Source organism: Hyalella azteca, unplaced genomic scaffold (assembly GCF_000764305.2).
Source record: "Hyalella azteca isolate HAZT.00-mixed unplaced genomic scaffold, Hazt_2.0.2 contig5640, whole genome shotgun sequence".
Classification (NCBI taxonomy): Eukaryota; Metazoa; Arthropoda; class Malacostraca; order Amphipoda; family Hyalellidae; genus Hyalella; species Hyalella azteca.
Window position 1 is genome coordinate 404,409 of NW_025935823.1, and position 24,262 is coordinate 428,670.

The 24,262-nt window shown below is 38.9% G+C and overlaps 1 protein-coding gene across 1 annotated transcript in view; it reads left to right on the plus strand.

Moving 5' to 3' along the window:
• LOC108678840 (matrix metalloproteinase-2) overlaps nt 1-24,262 on the plus strand; it is a 51,535-nt gene that overhangs the window by 22,774 nt on the left and 4,499 nt on the right. Inside the window, exons 2-6 of the mRNA XM_018167333.2 lie at nt 1,443-1,544; nt 2,583-2,749; nt 20,155-20,304; nt 22,648-22,787; nt 23,401-23,574. Of these exons, the coding sequence (XP_018022822.1) occupies nt 1,443-1,544; nt 2,583-2,749; nt 20,155-20,304; nt 22,648-22,787; nt 23,401-23,574 (733 nt within the window). The remainder of the gene's footprint in view (nt 1-1,442; nt 1,545-2,582; nt 2,750-20,154; nt 20,305-22,647; nt 22,788-23,400; nt 23,575-24,262) is intronic.

Here is a 24,262-nt window from a genome sequence, read left to right on the forward strand (position 1 = left end):
ATCATCTTAAATGAAGAAACATCTTCACAGTGACATATTTTCAGTAAAAATATTTTTCACTCCGATCACCAGTCCGTTGCCCGCAGCGATTTATGAGATCGGACGATGATCAGTCTGCGGTCACCCCCGGCTGGTCAGGTTCATATAGTTCCTCTGGTGCTAACCACGAGATATTGTATCGAGTGCTCACTTTCCTAAATTGATTGGTCGGCTCATCTGCAGATATTAATTTTTTGCTTAAAATTCAATATTCGGGAAAATACCTTTGTACGCTTTGCTGGTGGAAACATGAAGCCTCAGTTGAAAATATTACTATGTACAATAATAAATGACAATTCATATGAATTACTTGTATTGCAATTAAAAATTCACCGAATTGTTTTCAAACACATCAATGACCCGCGCTTGATAACAAACTCTAAGCATCCAAACATTAAAATTTGGATATCAAAAATCACCAATTTTCTATTAATTTAGACATTTATTTTGTAACGATGTTCCAAGTTTAATCTTAATCTATCTGTACGAAAATACCGCCAAATTTCATAAATTTTTAAATTTCAATTTATGAAAATTAAATTTTCAATCTAGTAACAATGTTTTGTACTTAAATTTACATACAAAACATTAATTTGTTCAGGATTTAAAAAATACACAAAATTTACTTGCACGATGGCCAATATGTAGATCAAATTGAATGATGCAAATTTTTTGAAATAAACCGAAGTTTTCATAGTGAAGGATGTTGACGATATTTAGCGTTAATTCTAGTAGACATACTCTGTAGACACAATCCTTGTTCATCAAATGTTTACTTTAGTTATCCAGCTCCATCGCTTCCAGTAATGATAAAAGCGTTCATCCTTCTCTGTCATGGACGCGCGTTGTGCTCGCCAAATCTCTTTAGAAAAAAACGCTTCCGTTCTCCATTTGTGCTCGGGGCTTGTGCATCATTAAGGATACAGTTTTTCATGGTTTCCTGTGCAGTCCGTACTAAACTGTCATCCATCCAAAAAAATATATTAATGTGTCATTTGTTCCGCAAACAGTGCAGGCACAAAAGTTGCATAAGTTTCCCAGAGTAGTAGTCGACGTTTGAATCAGCTGCGTTGCATCTGCCTTGGAATTTATTCAATAACTTCTACTCAGCGCTTATCACGGAATCTTATAATAGCTTTATCTGCATGATTCATTAATTGCTAGTCAGACTTATATGCTGACTTCTCTGCTCCAGATTATTTGAATTATATATATAGGCATTTTAAGTTATTTGAAATCAATGTTGCAATGGCAAACAAAATTCATTTGACTGAACAGCATGATTCTCGGGCTTGATCTCTTTGTGATTACGACTTTCATGACTTTATTGTTTCATGTGTATTCATTTTGTTTATAAGTTTTGCAGTAAATTGTATTTTTAATGCATCTTCGTTTATGTGCAGCAACGCTACCTGATGCAGTACGGTTATCTGCCCATGAGCGACGTTGAGATGGGAAATCTTAGGACGGATGACGAGCTCACCGATGCCGTGAAGAGATTGCAGGTGAGACTTCGTTAACTTTTGTTGCAGGGGAGGCTTCGATAAATTTTATTGCAATAAATACTTCGTAAACTTATACCAATTATCTGTTTTTGTTCGAAAGTTTAGCTCTGAAGCAATGTTACAGCCTCCGAAAATTGCTGGACAAGCCATCACAATTTTTGTCAGCGACCTGAGTCCTGACCATTCTGTATGAATTTACAACCAAAGTTACTGAAAAACGTGTATTGAAAATATTAGGAATCATTATGATGTGTAACCAGCTCGTCTTAAATCAATTAGTCAAACCAAAATTTTAATTTAAAGTTGGTTCTCTGACTAGTGAAGTACCAGCCTTGAGGATTCGAATTTCGGAATCTGGAACACAGAAAATATTATATACGCAGAAAAACTTATGGCGTATATTTCAATTGAGTACATTCAATAATTTACTAGACATCCTAATTAAAATGTATATCAAGTTCTTTCAGTGTTTGCTTAATCGCGTCGGTATTATCCCCTTGTCTGCAATCATTGCGCGAGCTTCTCAACAGTTGCACCAAATTAAATTACAGTTTCTGATGAAATCTTCTTTCACAGAAAACGAATTCAGGACACCTTATAAGAAAACTATCTTTGTGAAGCATAAACTAATATAAATATCCAAGAATGTCACTTCATCGCCAAAGTTTTAGTTTGCATCGATTTAATACAATGCAAGTCGTCACTAACTCACTATCAAGTATCCAAAAAATTTTCGTAGTCTCAATACATTTTTGTATACATTTCAATCTCTTTAAGGTAAAAAGGTAAAAATGGTTTGGTGCGATGCTTCGACGGTGTTAGACTTGTTTTAAATGCATGGAAAAAAATAATAGCTCAACTCTCACCTATTTAAATTCCTATTATACAGTAGAACTGATAACTGATATTTTCACTGAAAATTCAAAAAAGCTCGTCTTATAATTCAGCGACATTTTTCAGGATATAAATTAACACTATTGCTGACATTCATGTGAAACAGTAGTTAATTTATCATTAATATTTAATCGTATTGGTCAGATGTTCGGCCACATTCCCGTGACTGGCGTGGTCGACGCAGCAACAAAGGATCTAATGCGGCGACCGCGCTGCTCTCTGCCAGACATACCGCCTGACGAGGAAAACAACCGCGTACGGCGCTACATCAAACAGGGGAGCTCGTGGGACAAGACCCACCTAACCTGGAGGTGAGTCAACACATTAGGCTGCCCAATGGCGAGTACTCGTTACCTGGAGGTGAGTACACCACATCGTGGTGAACAAGGGGCGAGTAATAATCACCTGGAGGTTAAAGCCACGCATCATACTGACCAACGTTGAAAAGTCATCAAATTTCGGTGCGTATACCACAATGACCACATCGTGCTCACCATTGGGGATGGGGAGCACTCATCACCTGGAGGTGAGTACAACATATCGTAATGACCAATGGCGAACATTCATCACCTAGAAGTAATTGGATCTCATCATTCTGTCCAATGCAAGCGCTGATCACCTGACAGTAGATAGGTAGTAGTGACTTAAAACATGACCAAGTGAGGGCGTAGCTCACGTACAGCAGGTCAGTAAAGGACGTTTCAGATTTAACGGTAATAAAGTGTATGTACACCCTTCCGTGGTGGATCACTAATACCTGCCGCCGAGGTAGCCAGCGTCACTTTGGCTTCACATACAAATGACGTTTAAGCGACGCTGATTTAACAGAAGTACGTTTAATTTAACGTTGATTCAACGTTAGATGTCGGGTGCGGTAGCTTCAGCTCAATCGGAAGGAACGTGAATCTTCGCTGAAATTAATTGCCGTGAATATAACATTTATTGTTAGTTGGAAAAAATCCATGGAAATTTTGATCGATCGATTGATGGAATAGAAAATTGTCGGTGTTCTGTGCAAATCGAGAGGTCGAAGTTACGAACTGTTACAATTAACTTGCGTCTCATCGCAACTACAGGATGAAGCCCCTCTTGCCTTTGTCATAGAGTGTGTGGCTTCAGCGCCACTTGCCACTTCAGCGGTGCGAGCGAGACCTTTTGTCCCCCTGGCGGTGACATTTGACGCAAACGCTTAAACTTTCGCGCTGTTGGTCTAATGGCTTTAATAACAAATCAAAGATTTAACGCACGCCTTTTCACGACTGTAAAAATAAGTTTCGGCGGTCTGGTCACATGTTTGATAAGATCGTACGAGTATTATTTTGACGTTTATTGTTCTTGAATATAATGTTAATTTTACTTCTACCCGTTCTGAAAAACATTGTGGTTAGTCGCACATGCATTTACTTTGGAAACCCAGCATGAAGTCTTTTAATCTATTGATTTGTATATAAACCATCTTACTGTAACTCATATGTTATTGGCATGTTTGAATTACTGTATTTCGATGCAAATATTTCACTACCGCTGAAATCTTTCTAGCAAAACTCATCTTATTGGCATGTTTAACTTAGATTTATTTTCGCTCGAGTAAACAGAGGATTTTATTTTAAAATATTTGAGAAATTGCAATAAAACGAGTTTGAAGTATAATTATTTACATCCAAACACTGAATTTAAATTTTGACGCTAACTGGCAATGTCTGTGCATAGTTTTCTTTCTGTTGAGCGATTTGGCTTCATGGGCCCACGCTCCGTGTCAACAGCATAACTACCAGTGGTCAACTCAACGCATTCTGTGACAACGTTGAAAAACCACCGTGATTAGTTGCAAGCCCGCTTCATTATCTCTTAAATACTCCAGGTGATTAGAAATTTACCACAAATGTGTTTGACTCGGTAATTGTAATTTGCAATTATTATTATTAATTGTAGCCTTGAGAAAAATATCATTATTCCTCATGGGCTCCAGTTGATTGGAAATCTAGCATATTTGTGTTTGGCTTGGTAATTATGCTTTAAATAAGTCAATATTCTGAGTGACACACATACACCATACAAGAATATTGAACGCAAAAGCTTTATACACGGGCAGTGCGTCATGGCTGACCTTCTCTATGAAGCCTTCTCTATTGTGCTTGCCTGAGTCCGGTACAACTGAACCTATTCCCAGTCTTCTGGATCTTTGCGCTTGACGAGCGTAAAGTTAACTTAAATTCAAACAATTTGTTGAATTGAGTTAATCTTACTATAAGCTCATCTTTTCACTGTTAATACACCTGCTTGCAATAGCAAGACCTATTCTACAATAAAGTGTGTTTGAATGCGTAATGATATCGTTTATCTTTTGGTATAAACAATCATATTTGTTTGTTCATACATCCCAGGCTAAATCTCTGTGTTACTGTCGTTCATATGACAATGTATGGCAATCGGGCCTTGCTTGTTCTGGTCAGCGTAACAGTGTTTTATGTCCTGAATCAAGTCTCTGCTTTGTGCTTTCTGCTGTTCACTGCTCATGTTCAACGATGCTTGTTTCGTCCACCAAAACTATTATTATTTCATGAACATGCCATGCAACTCGTTCGTTCGTCCACTGAAACTACAAGCATTGCGTGCACATGCTTTGTTATTCGATTGTTTGTCTATTAAATTTATTACCTTTTTGTGCACATGCCTCATTATTCGTTTCTTCGTCCACTACGTTCATTGAATCGATTACATGTTCGTCACTTTCCCCGCTTTTCATTTAGGGCCAATCTTCATGCGTTCATATTTACGACTCGTAACCGGTCAATTTTTTTCCAGTGGCCCGATGTGTCTTTCTACATTCTTCTTCACTCCTCCGCCTCACACTTGCTCTCATCACAAATTTCATATTTTTCGTTCACCTAACCGTGCGTTCATTCACTTACTAACCCTATAGCTCGTCCGTCACGAGGGTTCAATGACCCTCTGACCCACAGCATACTCTGAGTGGTGCACATCCTTCCGACGAGCGCCACTGCTCAATTGTGCTGACCCTGATAGATTTATGAGTGTCCGCCCGCTTGTGTACACTGGGATGTATAGGATACGTTGGGACATTTAGTATACACTGGGATATTTAGGATACCCTGGAGGTATTTAGGATACCTTGGGGTATTTAGTATACCCTGGGATATTTAGGATACCTTAGAGTATTTAGAATAACCTGGGGTATTTAGGATACACTAGGATGCTTCGTCGCAGTCTGAGACTCGGTCACAGGGATGGACTGTACAAAAAAAAATCACATTGACATTACGAAATAGGCAATCGAATAACTTTAGGTTTCAGCGCTACACAGAGCTGTTTTCATCAGTTAGTGTCCGTTGATATTAAAACATTCTATTTTCTTTTCATCATTTACAATACTTCATCCCCGTTGTATAACAAACCCGTTTTTATCCTGCTAAATGTTCGAAGCCTAGGCCATCATTCGTTTCTACTTACAGAGAATTGTACGGGTACGTGACGCCTGTGCTTCAGATGAGATCCACGTATAAGCGGTATTTGGACGTCACAAAAGACGTAATCTGGCGCTAGAGCCTCCATGCACACACACGCCTCTGCTCTATGTCAATCAAAGCTGCTTGAACAAAGTTTTAGACATTTCTATCTATTATTATGCCTTCTATTTAGTCTTTTATTATACCTTCAGTACTTTCGAGAGTATCGAAAAAAGATTTGATAACCGAATTATTTTGTTCTCAATAGTTGTGTAATTCTCAAAAATCCGATGCCACCTGAGCTCCCCATGGTGGAATTTAATGCTGTTACTAAAAACCGAAAAGATTAGTTATTAATTATTGTGTTTTTTATAGAAATATCTACATATTTCTTATACTTGCCTGTACATACGAACAGTTGAGATCTTATCAATGAAATAGCATATTAACAAGAATACAAAGCCTTCAGTTCCATCAATTGCTCCATTCAACTGACGATCCTCAGACTCAGTCAATTAATGTTCAGTTTTATTGGCCTGGTGACATCGCTGAGTAGATTCTGGCACGGCCAACTGATGCACTCAAAGAAATGAGGGTGACTTTGGCCAAATATTGATGAAATTTTTACCCTGGCTATAATCCTGACCTATTTTGACCATGTGAAAGCGCAAATCAATGCCCTGTCTGCTCTCAGCTCGTGCTGTGGATAAGTAAGTGTGTCACTATTTGGACCCTATGACCCATAATTTTTTTGAGTGTAACATGTTTCGTGTCAGCCCAATTCGGCAAGATTCTACTTCACAACAATGGACAGTAGTATTGAATATTGGTGGAAAAACTAATTTGTCCGAAATCGTTGCATTATTACTATTGATTTACCATACAATTTCGAGAATCAATAAGTTGAATTTCTAGTGATTTCCCTTTTTAAATTTTAAATAATTAGAACCATGAATAATTTAAAAACACTTCTTTGATATTATTACTGACCATGAACCATTATTGAACACCTTATCTATTGATGGGTGAATTTTTACTTGCTTCTTATTTATTCTAAAGTTATCACATATACACTTGATATTGATGAATGTTTCTTATTCTAGATCTTTATTGTTCTACGATACTCGTTGTCTGGGTTTACTTGCCATGCAAACTTCAGTACACATATGTATATATAATCATGATATTTTATCAATCATTTATATTTCAATTTTCCGATGATAATAGTTGCACTGTATTTCTTTCACTAATGTAAATTGTATATTGAAAATGTCTTTGGCCGTAATAATAAGCAATAGAGCGCAGCTTATGTACGGCTAATCATCATTGCTAGGATATAGCGAAGATACACGCGCCATATACATTATTTGCGGCAATGCGGCATGAATATTGGCTTAAAGAGAGCACTAGCTAGGTTGGTGATTACGGTTTTAATATTGGCTTAAAGAGGTCACTAGCTAGGTTGGTGATTACGGTTTTAATATTGGCTTAAAGAGAGCACTAGCTAGGTTGGTGATTACGGTTTTAATATTGGCTTATAGAAAGCTATTGCTTGGGGATTTTGGCCTGAACATTCTCTTATAGCGAGCGATTGATTGGTGACTGGCCTGAATGAATGTGACATTGTCCCACTTACAGAGAGCGATTGCTCATGTTGATTGCGACCTGAATATTAGTTCATAGGGAGCGATTGGTTGGTAATTGTACTTTGAATATTGGCTTGAAGAGAGTGGTAGGTTAAAGATTTCATTAATTGCATAATGGTGATCGCATTTAAAATATCTCAGGATATTGCGAATGCATGTACATTCCTGGCGCTAATTTCTTTGCCGTATTTTGGTCCGCTCTTCTTTAAAGTTATAACTAAGAGGGATTTATGATTTTTGAAACGATGTATTCTAACAAATTTACAAGATTGTAAAATCATTTTTCATCGTACGGTCCGTGATTGTCGTAACTGATTGGCGCGAGGATGTATGGTGTGTGATTGCCGACAAGACTAGGACGCTCATTTTAATCCGATACTCAAATGTCAGCCGCTTCCGCCAGATCAGCGGTCATGCTTGTTTTCCTTAGGTTTTATTTTGCTAGTAATCTATTCCTTTTTTGACGTACAGGTTACACATTTCCTTCTTCTACTCACACTAGTTAGCTATGAAGTTTCTTACTTGCTCTAGTTAGCAATGACATTTTGTACATGTGCTAGTTATGCATTTTTTTCTTTTACCTCGCTTTGGTAAATTATGTCCAGAATTTATTCAGTTATATTAGAGACACATTTCCTGCTACTCGCTTGTACTAATTTGCAATAATGCAAGTGCAGCAGGTCGGCAAGTTGTTTTCCATCTCATAATCGAAACAATTTTTGTATGTGCAATTACTTGTTACCAGTAATTTAACTTCTTCATTATTGTAACCTGCATTCAGCCTTATTTTCTTTCAAATTTTTCGCGATCGTGCGATTTAAGCACATTAATGATATTTTAGAACTTCTATGCGCTCATTGCGTTACTTTTTACAGTCAGTTTCATGGAAAAAAATAATACGATGCGTCATTGTTACGTTGTTCACTGTAGAGTGTGCTGATGTTGTTCACTGTAGAGTGTGCTGATGTTGTTCACTGTAGAGTGTGCTGATGTTGTTCACTGTAGAGTGTGATATCATACTGTACACTTGGAAGATGATAAACGGACTGGCTCCCAACTTTGAGAGTGAGACCTCCAAAATAACGACATATTACAACGAAAGAAGGGGGAGACTGTGCAGGATTCCTCCATTTAATTACCGAGCCGCGGCCAGAGTACGGACTCTTCGTGACTCTTGCAACATTCAAGAGACGACTGGACAAGTGGTTGAGAAAGATCCCGGACTGTCCAGTAATGGGAAACTACCCTCAGCAAGTGACAAGCAACAGCATCTTGCATCAGCTGGCCCAAATGAGGGCAAATAGACGGAACACGTCCAACGTTACATCCGACGACGACTCGGAGACGGAGGACGACGAAGGCGGCGCATCAGCGTGACCTTGGACTACGACGTCCTAAACTCATCATAAGGTCATAAGGTCATAAGGCTGATGTTGTTCACTGTAGAGTGTGCTGATGTTGTCCACTGTAGAGTGTATTGATGTTACTGTAGAGTGTGCTGATGTTGTCCACTGTAGAGTGTGCTGATGTTGTTCACTGTAGAGTGAGGTGATGTTGTCCACTGTAGAGTGTGCTGATGTTACTGTAGAGTGTGCTGATGTTACTGTAGAGTGTGCTGACATCAACAAAGGAGTGTAGAACAATCACTAGGTTATAATTGAATATAAAAGAAGGTGCCGAGAAAATATCCCATAATTCTCGTGAAAATGTTACGGGGCGAGCTCCTCCACCAGTCCAAATTCAGGATTAAAAACATAATAAAATATGATCAAAATGACGCAGTAGAAATTAAACTTCAAGTTTATTATAAAAGAGGAAGGTTTCGGTTGAAAAATCTATCTATATGATTTCATTATCAAACAATATCTATATGTTTTTTTAAATAAATGCCATGTTTGAAAAGCGCTAATATATTTCCTAGAAAAGGACAATAAATAAAGTGCGAGTAAAGTATGTGAGTGTGTGGAAGATGAGTGATGTAGGATCGGAAGGAAAAGATTCAATAGTTCAGTGTGTGATGGTGGGATGTGTGGCAAATGTATATGCAAAAGTGTGAGGGAGGCAGAGGCAGCTCACACACACAGAGGCCTGTGAGGACGTTGTGAGGAGGGCGGGGGGGAGGCGCGGGTGTGTTGGGGGGTCCCGCTAAGTGGCGCCCCACAGCGTGGGTATATAAAGCGGTGGGTGTGGCGAGGGCGGTCAGTCGCTTGCCGTCTTGCGGGTGGTGCGTGTCACTTGTTCATCATGTCCTCTCTCTGTGAGTAACCCGCTTATTCTATTTCTTTATTTCGTGGTAAAATGTTCTGCCGTTTGGACATTAATTTTTTAAATGCCTATCCACATCACATATTTTTAACTTTAATTGCAAGATTTTGTTTCAACCTCGCATTTCATCAGTTAAATTGGCCGGATTTCATTCATTATGTCGCACGTATGTGTTGGTGTGGCCATGAGAAGGCTGCTCTCCCACGGTCGGCATTGTAACTTATTCTTTTTACATTCAAAGACTTCGATGCTTGCAGGAGTAATTTTCTCTAAAGTATGAGTACCAGCAATTATTACCCATAGCCTTACCCTTACACCATCTAATATTACCCTCAGTCATGCCCTGTATACCATCTAATATTACCCTCACTCTTACCCTTACACCAGCCAACATTACCCTGTCTCGCCCTCGGCAACAGCATAAGCGACCCTCTGTATTCATCAAAAAAGAGGGTGGACGCTTGTCGGATTGAATAACGAGGGTATGAGAAGTTATGAGTCACTGAGGGATGAATGCCCTCGAGGCATGCGGGTAAACATCTAAACTTCTATGGTGTTATAATGTCACTAAAAAATCTTACTTTACTACGCAATTACAGGGATCATTGAAGCATATTTTCAATTCGACTCACTGTACTTAAGAAATTTTATATTTTCGTTGGGATTAGTAGCGCTGGTGTCATTGTGTGTGCTTATTGTGCACAATAATAAACTATGTTAATGCGTATGTTTATTCACAATAATTAACTTATATTAACTTAACGGGCAAGCCAGATACTTTGTACCAACTACACCAAAACACTGAAGTCGTTCCCACACGTTTTGGTTATACTGTCCCAATAAAGATGCGTTTATATGCTGTTAATTTTGTATTGTCAGGTGGTATTTTTTCATTTATGCAAATTCTTTAAACATGAGAAAGTTGGTTTGTTCAAAATTTTTTTATCAAATCTTTCTTTTTATTCACGTTTATTGTACCTGGCGTGCGATGCATGTCCGAATTTCAACAGAGGGGCTCTGTTCTTTACTCGCTTTCGTACATCGGAACGAATAATAAATGTGGAGTAGACACAAACTGAAACTTTCGCAAGTTTCAGTTTTTCGAAATTTCATGCCGTACCTGGTCTTGATATTCAAACCCATTACTTGAAATACCTCCTCATAATTATTTAATGAATATTTAAATTATTAACGATTATAACTCCAGCTGCTCCAATTATTTTATATGACATTTACTCCAAGCAATCACCTTGATCTGTTAAATACCTGGATGATTTACAGACCGTTGAACTTGAATATATTTATCAACAATTCATTTATTATCAAAACATTTATCATCAACTCTTACCTAGGTGTCGAGCCATACTATTAATTTAATAATATGTTAATTTACTAAAATTTACTATTACACTTGGCTAAGTGTTGAGTGCGCAGCGAGTGTTGAAGCGGCCTCGCATTTCGGTGTCAGTAACGCGGGTAAAATGTCACCAGTTTGTGTTATTTTCTGCTGGTTATTATTTTAGTCCACAAGAAAAACGTGTTTTTTTAAAGTTTTTTAATTATTTTATTATATAATTAGATCTTGTGATAATAAGTTGCCTAATTCGCCTTGCTTGCCTAAATGGCGTCGACACTCTGTGATGTCGCTGTAAAAATTTATTTTATTTTAACAGCCGTACTATGTACCCTGAGTGTGTACAACAGTCACAGTACACAGCCGTACTATGTACCATGAGTGTGTACAACATACAACGGTCACAGTACACAGCCGTACTATGTACCCTGAATGTTTACAACGGTCACAGTACACAGCCGTACTATGTACCTTGAGTGCACTGGTCACGATAGGATCCTCAATGGCGCTGCCCAGGCGCTTGCTTATCGCCTCATGGCCGCCTACTGCGCGTGTCAGCTTGTTTCCTTTTGTATAAATATTCCTTCTCACTCAGTACAATAAAAATACTAATTCTCCTTACACAATACAATATATTATTCCGTCTCGATACACTGTTTGAAGAAACGGTGTTAAACGGCATTTCAATGAAACACCATGTAGTCATTTTTTTAATATTACGCCAAAAAAATCGTACAACATTAAAACATCGCGAAACGGTTGTTTTCACGGTGCAGGTCTGCTACTCGAACACCGGTCACACCGTTTTCTCACCGCTGTTTCGAACTGTGTAGAACTACATTAGACAAGAGATTAAGCATTTACTATTGCTTCATAAATTGATTATTTACCTATGACATACAGGTAGTTTCATTATTTTCTTGTGTTGTTCTGTGCACCTAATCAATGCATTTAGTTATGTTTATCAGCTTATTGACTCATATTAATGATGGTCATGAATGATTTGGCCAATTTTTAGTTCACTGCGCTTGTTAAATAAATAAATGAATGTTATGTTCAGCGTTCAAATGAAACCAAACTAATATTACAAGCCATTACTCGTCAGCGACTTGTAAGGAAAAGATTTAAATTAATATTTTGTATGAAGCAAAAGTAAAATAATATTTGAAGGTCTTAAATTTGAATGTGTCTAAATAAGTTAAAAATATAATTTCTTATGGTCGCTGAAGTATCCAAAAGGCGGGAACACAAACATTAACTGATGGCAGGAGGATGAAGTACAAGCAGATCCCTCATCAATGGTCCCTCTGTTGCTATTCTGTCGTCCTCAGTCTCACTCTCGGCCCTCCAAAGTCTTCCATCAAAGACCCTGCCTTCTTGAATTGTTTGGTGTTTGCCGAATGAATAAATCAGAGTTTGGTTTCACAAACGTTTCTTTGGTGTTTTCTGTGACGTTTAAGCTGGACGATTACTTTAACTTTAATTTAACCTTAAGGTTAATAAAGTTCAATTCAAGTTAAACAAGTTCAAAGTTTGTTCTCTAAGATCTACTTTTCAAATTGTCGTGTTAAAGTATCGGGTTCAAATTTCTACTGATGCTTTATGTGTAAAATTTACATATTTCACTGTCGATTTGAAGAATTACTGTAAAAACATTGTTTTCTAATACCAGTTTACGACCATCTATTCGTAAGACTCAGGGCAATTATATTGTGTCAGAGGTAATATTTTTAGAATTTTTTCGTGAATAGTCGTCGAAAATCAACGTGCCCTCCTCACCCCTGCATGGATGGACTAAGTCATCCGACTCGCCAGCGCTCACATGTCTCAACTTGGGACGCTCGGCTGCGTCCCTCACTCAACTTGGTTGTGGTGATACAACCATCACAACCTCCTTGAGTGAGTGATGCTGCCCAGCACAACCATCACAACCTCCTTGAGTGAGTGATGCTGCTCAGCACCAACATCACAACCTCCTGCAGTGGGTGATACGGGTGATACTGCTCATCACATCGTCTGAGAAAACGTCCTTCGCTGCTCCGTAGGAGGAAAGAAAATTCATTTTTTGCATTACTGGGAAATTATTCGTTGCGATTGCCCATTGAAGAAATCGAAGTTACATCACCTGAAATATGTTCATAGCATCAATGGTGGAAATTATCACTGAAAACCCATTGTAAACAATCCGCATTGCATTAGTAGATTAGATGATTACTCTAACACTGGTAAGACCTGTAACAACGTAACACTGGTAAAACTTGTAACACGTGATCGGTCGAAAGAAGGCTTGAACTTTCGGTGAATAATGTGTGCTTCGGCAAACTGCTGGTGATATTGTCTAACTATAAATCTCAATTTGATGAGTATCAGTCGACTACATTTGTTACGTTGAAGTATGTGATTCTCGCAAATACCTACTGAATTTATTTGATAACGTTTTGATGTTAGATTCGTTATGATAAATAAAATTTGTATTAGGCGTTGATCAAGGGTGAGCCCGTTTCATTTGAATTTAATCGAATATCAGATTCAAATTGGCATTTGAAGCATAAATAAACTAAAATTGGTTGTTTATTTAATGAAATTCTACTGAATCCTGTAATCCCACATCAAGGTTGGCTGTTTCTTCTCAGCAAAATTGTTTTTTCGCAACTTGACTTACTGTGTCGCAAATAAAGACATAACTGGACTTATTTTTTGTAGCGTAAAATATTTAGAATAGAATAATAATAAGTAAATTATCAGCTCCATATGCCGCGAATAATATCGTACGTAATATCATTATAAATTTGACCAGAAAAAGCTGTTCATTTGCTTCTTGTTGAAATTCGCGTTTTGTTCGTTAATAAAACTGTCGGCATCGTCAGCGAGCTGTTTATTTTTGACGGATGACGAAGAGTGTTAATATGACGGAGGACGAAGGGGGTGGATTGAACACATGACGAAGGGGGTGGACAGGATACACAAGACGAGGATCCTGAAGAGGAAGACCTACAATGAAGGACTGTCGAGCCTCCCCAGCTGAGAGGAAGGATACAGGGAAGGGGAATGGGTGGGGGGTGGGGAGAGCACACTGAGGCTTACCACGTTAATAAACACGCAATATTTCATTGTTGCCGTCAAATATATATAATAGTGGGAAAAAGTTTTATTAATAGCCTAATTTATCGATCATCAAGTAAACACGCCGAATTGAAAATCGAATGTGTATTTTGTCATCTTTTAATTCAAATTCGTCAAACTTTGGAGTAAACTTTTTACATGTTTCCTTTTAAACCGTGTAAACTTTTTACATGGTTCATTCCGTAAATAAATGTAATTTGAGGACAGTTATTTTGATAAAGTTCACTTACTCGGCACGCAGTGATCACCAGCAATTCATATTTATGACAACCTTCACTCATAAGATTTTCTGCAATAATGATGTAAGGACTGTGCTTTTAATCACGTATCATTTGTAAATAAAATTGATATATTTATTTTATTTATATAGCAGATAGTTTACGATGATTGTAGTTTGACGATAATCGTTTGCCCTACGGTAGACGTAAGTCCTGCACTAATCGTGTGTCCTACGATAATCTATCTTTCCCATTTTTTACTGCTAAAAACAAAGTGAACATGTGACAGTTATTACATGCTTATTTTACGATGTTATATGGTTAGTGATAAGTTTTAATAGTATGGGCTCTCATCGCGAAACTTTGGATCAAACCCACACCTGTGTGCACAATATGATTTCCGCGATCGAGTTACGCAATCAAGTTAAGCGGATCATGTTACACGTACGCGCGTCTCACGGGAACTTGCGTTATACGCATGATATACGCGTGTGAAGGTCCAGCGTATACCATGAAGAACTACGAAGAAAGAACATAAACGTGAAGAAAACTTTGTATGATATCGAATCATGATAATTTAGAAATTCAAAAAACTGTCAATTCGAGTGTAACGCCAGAATATAAACATATGTCAGTAAATGTATTGTATACGTTCGGATGTTTTACTTTGTACAAACAAATGTGTGAAATACACACTAATAGACTGCGTATTACATGTCTATAATACGCAGTAATAGTCTTCACGCACATGTCTGTACTACGCATTAATATTGTACACGCACATGTCTGTAATACGCAGTAATATTGTACACGCACATGTCTGTACTACGCATTAATATTGTACACGCACATGTCTGTAATACACACAGTAATAGAGTATGTTTACAGAAGCAAGGTTTGACGCATTGCTTGCACGCAGTTGCAGCAGCGACGTCTTAGTGGAGATGTAATTTAATGTCATGGCTTGCTTGCCCAGGCATGACTCCTTCATTCCTTTCTTTCTTTCCAAAACTCCTTTAAAAGCTTCCACGTTTTGCTATTTGTTATCTATTTTGTTTTCAATTTTGTTATCTCTGGATGGGTTTGTCAAGTCCTCATGTAGCCGCAAAAAGACTTCAAAGTTTGATTCTGTTGCTTTGTGGGACAGTTCAAGTTAATTTACAACCAAAAGACGGGCAAGAAACTCTATCGGTGATTCATTCGTGCAAAAATCTTTCTTTTAGACAAGTCTCTATGTAGTTTATAGCTAGTCATTTGTAAAACAAATTAGCATTTTTACCTGCCGTGTCTGCTGAGATCAGTGACATTTATTTGGAGTAATTATAAAACTTTTCTTATATTCAAATGCTTGCTTTTTCTCATGCAAAGAGCTCTACCTCTTCCATATGTATATCTTTACCTCATGCTGTATATATTTCATGTGGCTATACTTCATGCTGTACATATTTCATGTGGCTTTCCTTCATGTTGTATATATTTCATGTGGCTATACTTCATGCTGTATATCTTTCATGTGGCTTTACTTCATGTTGTATATGTTTCATGTGGCGATAAGCCCGAAGATCAAGCAATGGCCCAGAGTTTAGTTGCGCCGGAGAGGAACTGACCAATTGGACGGCATTTTGTGTGCTTCCCTTGTTAGCAGCCCCGTCCTCTTGCCCTCTCGCCCCCTACATCCCCTCACATTCCTTGCCTTGTTACTCTTCTTCAACTCTACTACCTTTTCTCTCTCATAACCCTGTTCCTAATACCTTCTCATAACCCTGTTCCTAATACCTTCTCACAACCCTGTTCCTAATACCTTCTCACAACCCTGTCCCTAATATCTTCTCGCAACCTTGCTTCACTTCCCACTCATCCCTCTTTTCATTCCTACATCTCACTTGGCATTCGTCCCACTTCTGTCCTCGCTCTCATGTCGGTGCACTTCCCTCATAACCCTCAATAATATTACTTCCCTCACATTCTCACCATTATTACTTAACCTGAAACCCTCACCTCTCACTTTTTCCACAACTCTCACTTCTCACATTCCTCTCATTTTAATCGCCTTTCACTTCCCTCTCATTGAAGATAGCCCCTTCTGCATGCCCCTTCCTCGACCCACCCGGCCCCCTTCACCCATCTTTTTGACGTCCACAAGAGGCATGTCCCTCACAACCCTCACAGCCCTCATGTTCCCTCATGCCAGTTGATGGCTATTAACCAGCCTCCCTTGTCCAAGCATATAAAATTACATTAGCATTCACACTCCCGTTGCTCTTCACTTTTAAGCGCTTACATCTGAACAAATGTGATAAAGTGTTCGTACAATACGTGCAAATATTTCAATTGAAAACATGTAAATATTTCATTTTCTTCGACGCTAATGAAACATTTAACTACACTTTTTATAGCTAGTGCTATACTTGCCTTAGTATTCATAGATAATTTTTCATTATTGTATTCACTTTTTGCGTATGATTTGCATGCCACGATCACGTGACACGCTCACCAAGGCATGTGAGGGGCATGAGTGTTGGCGCTGTGGTCTGTGGGGACCAGACTGTTGACGCAGCCCAGACTGAGCTGCTATCGGAGCCCAGCTTTACTGCTCAGCCTCAATCCAAGTGTGCCAGCCACGCTCTGCACCGTGCTGAGTGTGCTCTGTAGAGCATCGCTATGTTTTATGTTTTCCAAATTACATATTAGGATATGAATATTTATTTATATATTACATATTTGATAGCCTTGCATATACTACTTAGGTTTAGACTCATGCTTGCTCTTTACCGTGCACTGTAGTCTGTCTGTAAAGCATCGCTATGTTATATAGCCTAGTTATAGCCTAGCCTAGCCTATACTACTCCGGTGCCGGCTGTAGTCTAGTTTCCGATGGCTGGCGCCACACGATGACTAGTTTACAAAGTATCGCTGCCAGCTATCGCGTGGTTCAATAAACACCACTACCAGCTTTTCCTAGTTTACATAGTAGATAGCTACCAGCTTCGGCTTCATTTGTGAAGCAACACTAGCAGCTATAGCCTTTTATATGTCTCATCAATGCCAGTGGAATCGTTTAGATTTCAAAGGCTCGTTACCCCTTCCTACCTCACAAAACTTCTTACAGAAAAACAGGGCCTGTCTTATTTTAATCTTACATGGCCGCCGAAAAAACAAAAGAGCTGCGATTCGAGATTTTCTGAGGCCTGATTTATTTTTGTGATGCAAGATTAATATTACCTCGCAAGTATGCTTGAAATTAGCTGAAAAATATTTTTAGTCCTGATAGTTGCAGTCTATTATTAACACCAGTGGACAGAACTATTAATATTATGAACAATTATTATTAATAATTATCACCGGTGCCCAAAATTTTTAAATATAAGTAACGACAGGACTTATAAAAATTAAAGTTTCAGCTTCGCTGCCTGCTGCAGTTGTTGATGATGATCCAAAGCTTGAGAATGATACTCTTCTCATCATTAAATCACCACCAGAAGCGTGCAATAACCGAGGCAGCAAGTTGTTCAACTGTTGATTACAAATATGTGCGTAATTACCAAACGGTACGACAGCATCTAGATGTTTGTCACAACAACTGTCCAGATAGTCCTTCTTTTAATCTTCTAATCATGTCTGAAATATTTCTTCATTTATACTTTGTCTAAACTCTGGTTACTTCTCTAATGGTACGATCACATTGTTCTTTATTTTTCAATGTTGACGCTTCCTACCGTAAGCCGAATTTTTTTAACAAATGGTTCTCCTACTGTCCAATAGGTTGATCATGTAAGTGAACAAATTTTAAGTGAATTAAAAAACTAAATTCATCTGAATAGAACTTCCTGGAACAGCTTGTATTCATGAGCTAAACTAAGGCGTGCCTCTTTTTCAGCTCAGAGTTTCGTCTTATCACTGCTCTGAAACATTACAAAACCATCACCATGTCTGTAGGAGGCAATGTTGTGCTGCTGTTGTAAGTAGTCTGTAGAAATAATTGCAGTTATTGTTGGAAGTAATAAATACAGTTACTGTATAAATCGATACTGTGTGGCATGAGAACCAATATCGAATCTCGATTAACTGTAATCTCTTGAATTCACCAGATATTTTGAACTGAAATCAACAGCGATATTCGGGCAATTATTGTATGATATATAAGCTTGGTCTGCAGGTAGCTGTGGTATGACGTAATTGCCTGGTCTGCAGGTAGCTGTGGTATGACGTATTTACCTAGTCTGATGGTAGCTGTGGTATGACGTGTTTGCCTGGTCTGCAGGTAGCTGTGGTATGACGTGTTTGCCTGGTCTGCAGGTAGCTGTGGTATGACGTATTTGCCTGGTCTGCAGGTAGCTGTGGTATGACGTATTTGCCTGGTTTGCAGGTAGCTGTGGTATGATTTGGTCTGCAAGAAGCAGACGCGTGGTCTGGTGTGTATGCGTGGGGTAGCATGAGAGGGCCAGTGTTTAGAGAGAGGCAGTCTGGTTATCAGTAAACATACGGGGCTATATTGAGCTGCCTTCTCAGCTATACCTCCTCACACACTCTCCTCATAACCTGCCTCCTCAGCTATACCTCCTCACACACTCTTCTCATAACCTGCCTCCTCAGCTATACCTCCTCACACACTCTCCTCATAACCTGCCTCCTCATCTATACCTCCTCACACACTCTCCTCATAACCTGCCTCCTCAGCTATACCTCCTCACACACACTCCTCATAACCTGCCTCCTCAGCTATACCTCCTCACATACTCTCCTAATAACCTACCTCTTCAGCTATACCTCCTCACACACTCTCCTCATAACCTGCCTTCTTTTGAGCTATACCTCCTCACACACTCTTCTCACAACCGGCCTTCTCCTCATCTACATATATTTCCCCAATTTTCAACGAAATATCAGTGATACATCGTCGCAAATTATATTTTTTGTGCTTTTTCGATTTCACTTGCGCGCTGATCATGAAATATACGGGAACGTTCATGTGCTTTCAGATATTGAGTTCCTTAAGGTGGAATTAAATATTTATCTTCAATATATTTTTCGATGAATTTACGATTTCACCAAAACCTATTATGATTTATTTCCATTCATCCTGTTGACGAATTCCTGTAACAAGCTAGTTATTCAGAGATTGTTCAACATTTTGTTTTTAAACTCAATATTTCTCTCAACTAAATAAATTAATCGAGATTGTTTTGATGGAAAATTTTTGTGCATACCCAGCAACAATGTTCTTGACGGCAATTTTTTATTCAAATTAATTGTTCTGGTAATATTTCGATCAAATACGTTAATTTTATCCTTTGTAATTTAACTATTGGAGTAATTACTATCATCGAATATTCTGAATGATCTTTGCTCTCATTTTCTTGTATTCCACTAGGCATGTTGCTTATTAGTTTAATGAAAATAAGTGCGCTTTTAAACAATGAAAGTTTATTCGGCACGCGCTACGTACTTCGTCACCCTCCGAGAAATTAGTCTAACTTATTCAAAATACGGATGCACTTTTCGTCCAAGTGTGGATCATCCTGGCGCAGTTTGACCCAGCAGAAGGGCGTATCAGTGCTACGTGCAGAAAGTGCGTTGCTATTTGGACAATATGAGTTATTCCTTTTTCTGGGTGCTCACCGTAACTCCATCCCTACCCGGCAGCATTGTCAGCTACCCAGAACGGCTGGACGGTCGTGCTGTGGAGAGGGAGCTGCAGCTCGCCACCGAGCTATGGGCGAGACCCTCCCGTCTGCGCTTCACGCACGTCACAGAACAGACCTCCACTGCCGACATCGTGATGCAGTTCAACAGGTTTGTACGTCGGGCATCAACTTGTTCGTATGTTGGACATCAACCGGTTCGTACGTCTGGCAGAACTAACGCGCCGAACAGCTCCACTGCCGACATCGTGATGCAGTTCAACAGGTTTGTATGACGAGCATCAACAGCTTCGTACGTCAGGAATCAAAAGGTTCGTACGTCGGGCATCAACCGGTTCATACGTCTGGCAGAACTAACGCGCCGAACAGACCTCCACTGCCGACATCGTGATGCAGCTCAACAGGTTTGTACGTCGGGCTTCAACAGTTTCGTACGTCAGGAATCAAAACGTTCGTACGTCGGGCATCAATAGGTTCGTACGTCTGGCAAAACTAAAGCGCCTCTCCGAACAGACCTCTACTGCCGACATCTTGACACAGTTCAACAGGTTTGTACGTCGGGCAACAACAGTTTCGTACGTCGGGCAACATCAGTTTCTTACGTTGGGCAACAACAGTTTCGTACGTCGGGGTATGGTTCGTACGTATCAACCGGTTCGTACGTCGGCATTAACAGGTTCGTACGACTGGCATCAATAGGTTCGTAAACCTTGCAGAACTAACGCGCTGAACAGACCCCTACTGCCGACATTACCACACAATTCAACATGTGCATGCATTCAACCAAAGAGGGCTGAGATCTTACAAAATAGAGATAACAATGTTAGAACAAACATAAGTCTTGAATAGTCTAGAATTCGATTTAAACCAATAACGTGCAACAACTACCTTCGAATGAACCGCGACAAGAATTTTACAACCAACAGTCTTGATTTTGACAGCGATCATTGCGATCATGCTGGTATTTCAATGCAAATTTATTTTCCACTGAGGCATGGTCTAGGCTCTAGAGTATAAAACCCGTGTCCTACTTGTGACGTACGTCAGGAATGACGCAGAGCAAACATTTGTATTCATGTAAACATTTTCACTGCTGATGCCAGAGATTCTGTATTGAAATGGCAGGAAGGTGTTTCCCTTCGCACCGATTGCGGTGAATAACGTGTGATGGTTGATTATAACTTTCGGTTAAGTAGTGTTTATGAAAGCTTTAAACGCTCCATTCACGTTCCCTTTCAATTTTTTACTCTTGTTTCCCGCGAAACGCAATGCTTTCTAATTCCTCTCATAAGTTCTCATTAACTGACAAAATACTGCCTTACGAAAGAATTTTTTTACATATTTGTTCATACACCAAGAAAAGTGTCTTACGAAAATTTAAAGAATTCTTCAGAATACTACTTTTATTCTTGGGAAATTAGGCTGATAGATAAATATAATTACAGTAAATTAAATGTTTTTTCCTAGAATGCTCCTTTTTTGCATAAAGGTTCTTTGAATTTTGTAATGTTAACGATTTTTAAATCATTTTGCGAGAACATGCGCGTGTTCGAACGCGATCACGAGCGTGATTGTGAAGCATGTGCTGAGACATACCCACGCAAAGCTTGTGCTGAGACATACCCACGTGAAGCACGTGCTGAGACATACCCACGTGAAGCACGTGCTGAGACATACCCACGTGAAGCACGTGCTGAGACATAAACCACGTGAAGCACGTGCTGAGACATACCCACGTGAAGCACGTGCTGAGACATACCCACGTGAAGCACGTGCTGAGACATACCCACGTGTATCGTATTAAAATAACGCTCATTATAAAGCTGGCAACTCACATTGTTTGTCGCTCGACGTGTGTCTGCATCAACGACGTCTTCCGGTTCGTTTACTTTAAAATATTGTCCGTTATATTTCATATTCTTATTGTTACCATTGTTGTACTGCACAGCCGTGCTGCTCGAGAAAAGCTTGTCATTACCTAATTAGTAATTAATCAATATAATATCACTTATCATCTGAAGGTTTGACTGAGAAAAAAATAAAATAAAATTTACTTTAAAGAATGCAAACGAATGCAATTTTAAACGAAACAAAAGAAATTCAGCATAAAATAATGTATATTGGAAGAACCTGAATGCTTTAACTTTATCGTGGTTCTAGATAACCATGAGATGTTTGGATTACCTCCCTCCATTACTCAGCTCTTCATAGCAAAATTTAAAAGGGTTTATTTCTCGTTAAAATAAGTTATTTGAAACAGGAGGTTTTCTCTTCTTTGTTCATGCACATCATCATCCTGACTTCTTTGTAACAGAAACGTTCGAATTCATTTCATATTAACAGCCTCTTTCATAATTCAGTGAAATATTGTAAATAAACATGATGCGGTTTCGTTACTGAGGTTAGCATGACGATGAGTAACGTTCACATTCATTTTAATATTGATGACGTCATTCCGAAGTCATCAATAAAATTATAATTAATTTCTTTGCAGAGGTTATCACGGCGACGGCTACCCGTTTGACGGGGCGGGTCGCACGCTGGCCCACGCCTTCTACCCTGGACCCGGCATCGGTGGAGACATCCACTTCGATGCCGACGAAAAATGGGTCCAACATCTGGACTCTCATAATGGTGGGTCAAGACACGGAAAAAATGTAATTTCTTGAAAAAAGTATATACCTTATGAGTCTTTGTCTTACTTAAAGTACTATTAAGTCTCATCTTGTGCGCATTAACTTATTCGTTTCCTAACACTACGTTGATCTCGTGGAGTTATTTTATTCAGTTGTTGACGCATGGGTCATCATGTAAACTAATTTAATTACCAACGCAGTAACCATAATGTAGACATAGCCTATTTCTTTACTACCATTATCACGCAGCCGTGTAGACTTATTTTACCAAGACAACATCTATCATGCATACTCACCTTATTCATTTACCAACATAGAGTCATCATGTAGACCCATCTTATCAACACAATGTTCATCATATATATTAATCTTATTTATTTACCAACACGCGTCATCGTGTCAACTCAATATATTCCATTAGCCATAACCGACATCGTCCTATAGTTTAACAGGTTCGTGCGTCTGGCAAAATTAAGGCACCTTAGTATGCGTCATCATTTAAATTCACCGTGTCTTGGAATATCCATCATGTATATTCATCTCATTCTTTAACCACTACACGTCTATCAAATAAATAACATTAAAACATTATTAATTATGTCTGTTGCTAGGATCGTACGAGGAGGTGAGTTTGTTCCTGACGGCGGGGCACGAGATAGGGCACGCCCTGGGCCTCTACCACAGCCAGGCCCAGAACAGCATCATGAGCCCCTACCTCTTCACCTACGGGCCTGGCACCTACGAACTGCCCCATGATGATGTCGCCGGCATACAGGACCTATACGGTCAGTTCCTATATAATTAGTTTCATTAAATCCTATCATTAGCCTTCACCTACGGACCTGGCACCTACGAACTGCCCCATGATGATGTCGCCGGCATGCAGGATCTATACGGTCAGTTCCTGTGTAATTAGTTGATTTAATCCTATCATTAGTCTGCTTAAATCGCGTGAAAGTAAAGACAGCCAAAGCTAATTTAAAATACGGTCCTCGATTTTTCTTTATGAAAATAATTTATTTAAAATCTAATACCCGATTTCGATGGCTTTTGGCCATCGAAAACATTACGTTACATTTTGTATTCAAGTTTTACATCACTGTAGCATTATTTTTAATTATCCGAAAACATTTCTCGATTTCGCATATTTTTTACAACACTTTGTATTCCTGAGAACTGTTCGTTCCTTGTTGTTACCTTTTTTAGACTTTCATACGGGTAATGACGAGGAAACAGCGTTGATTATAATAGTTGATTCATTTGAAACAACGTTTAATCAACGATATTTCAATATAAAATGCCCTGTTGGCAATACAATGTGAGTATCCCTGATCAAAATCCCCGTTCTCTGCAAATAACAAACAACGTTTAATAAACGTTATTTCAACGTCCAATACTCGGTAAGATTTACCGTACGACATCTCTCCTCAAAATCCCCATTCTTTGTCTATACCAAACAATGTTGTCCCCCAC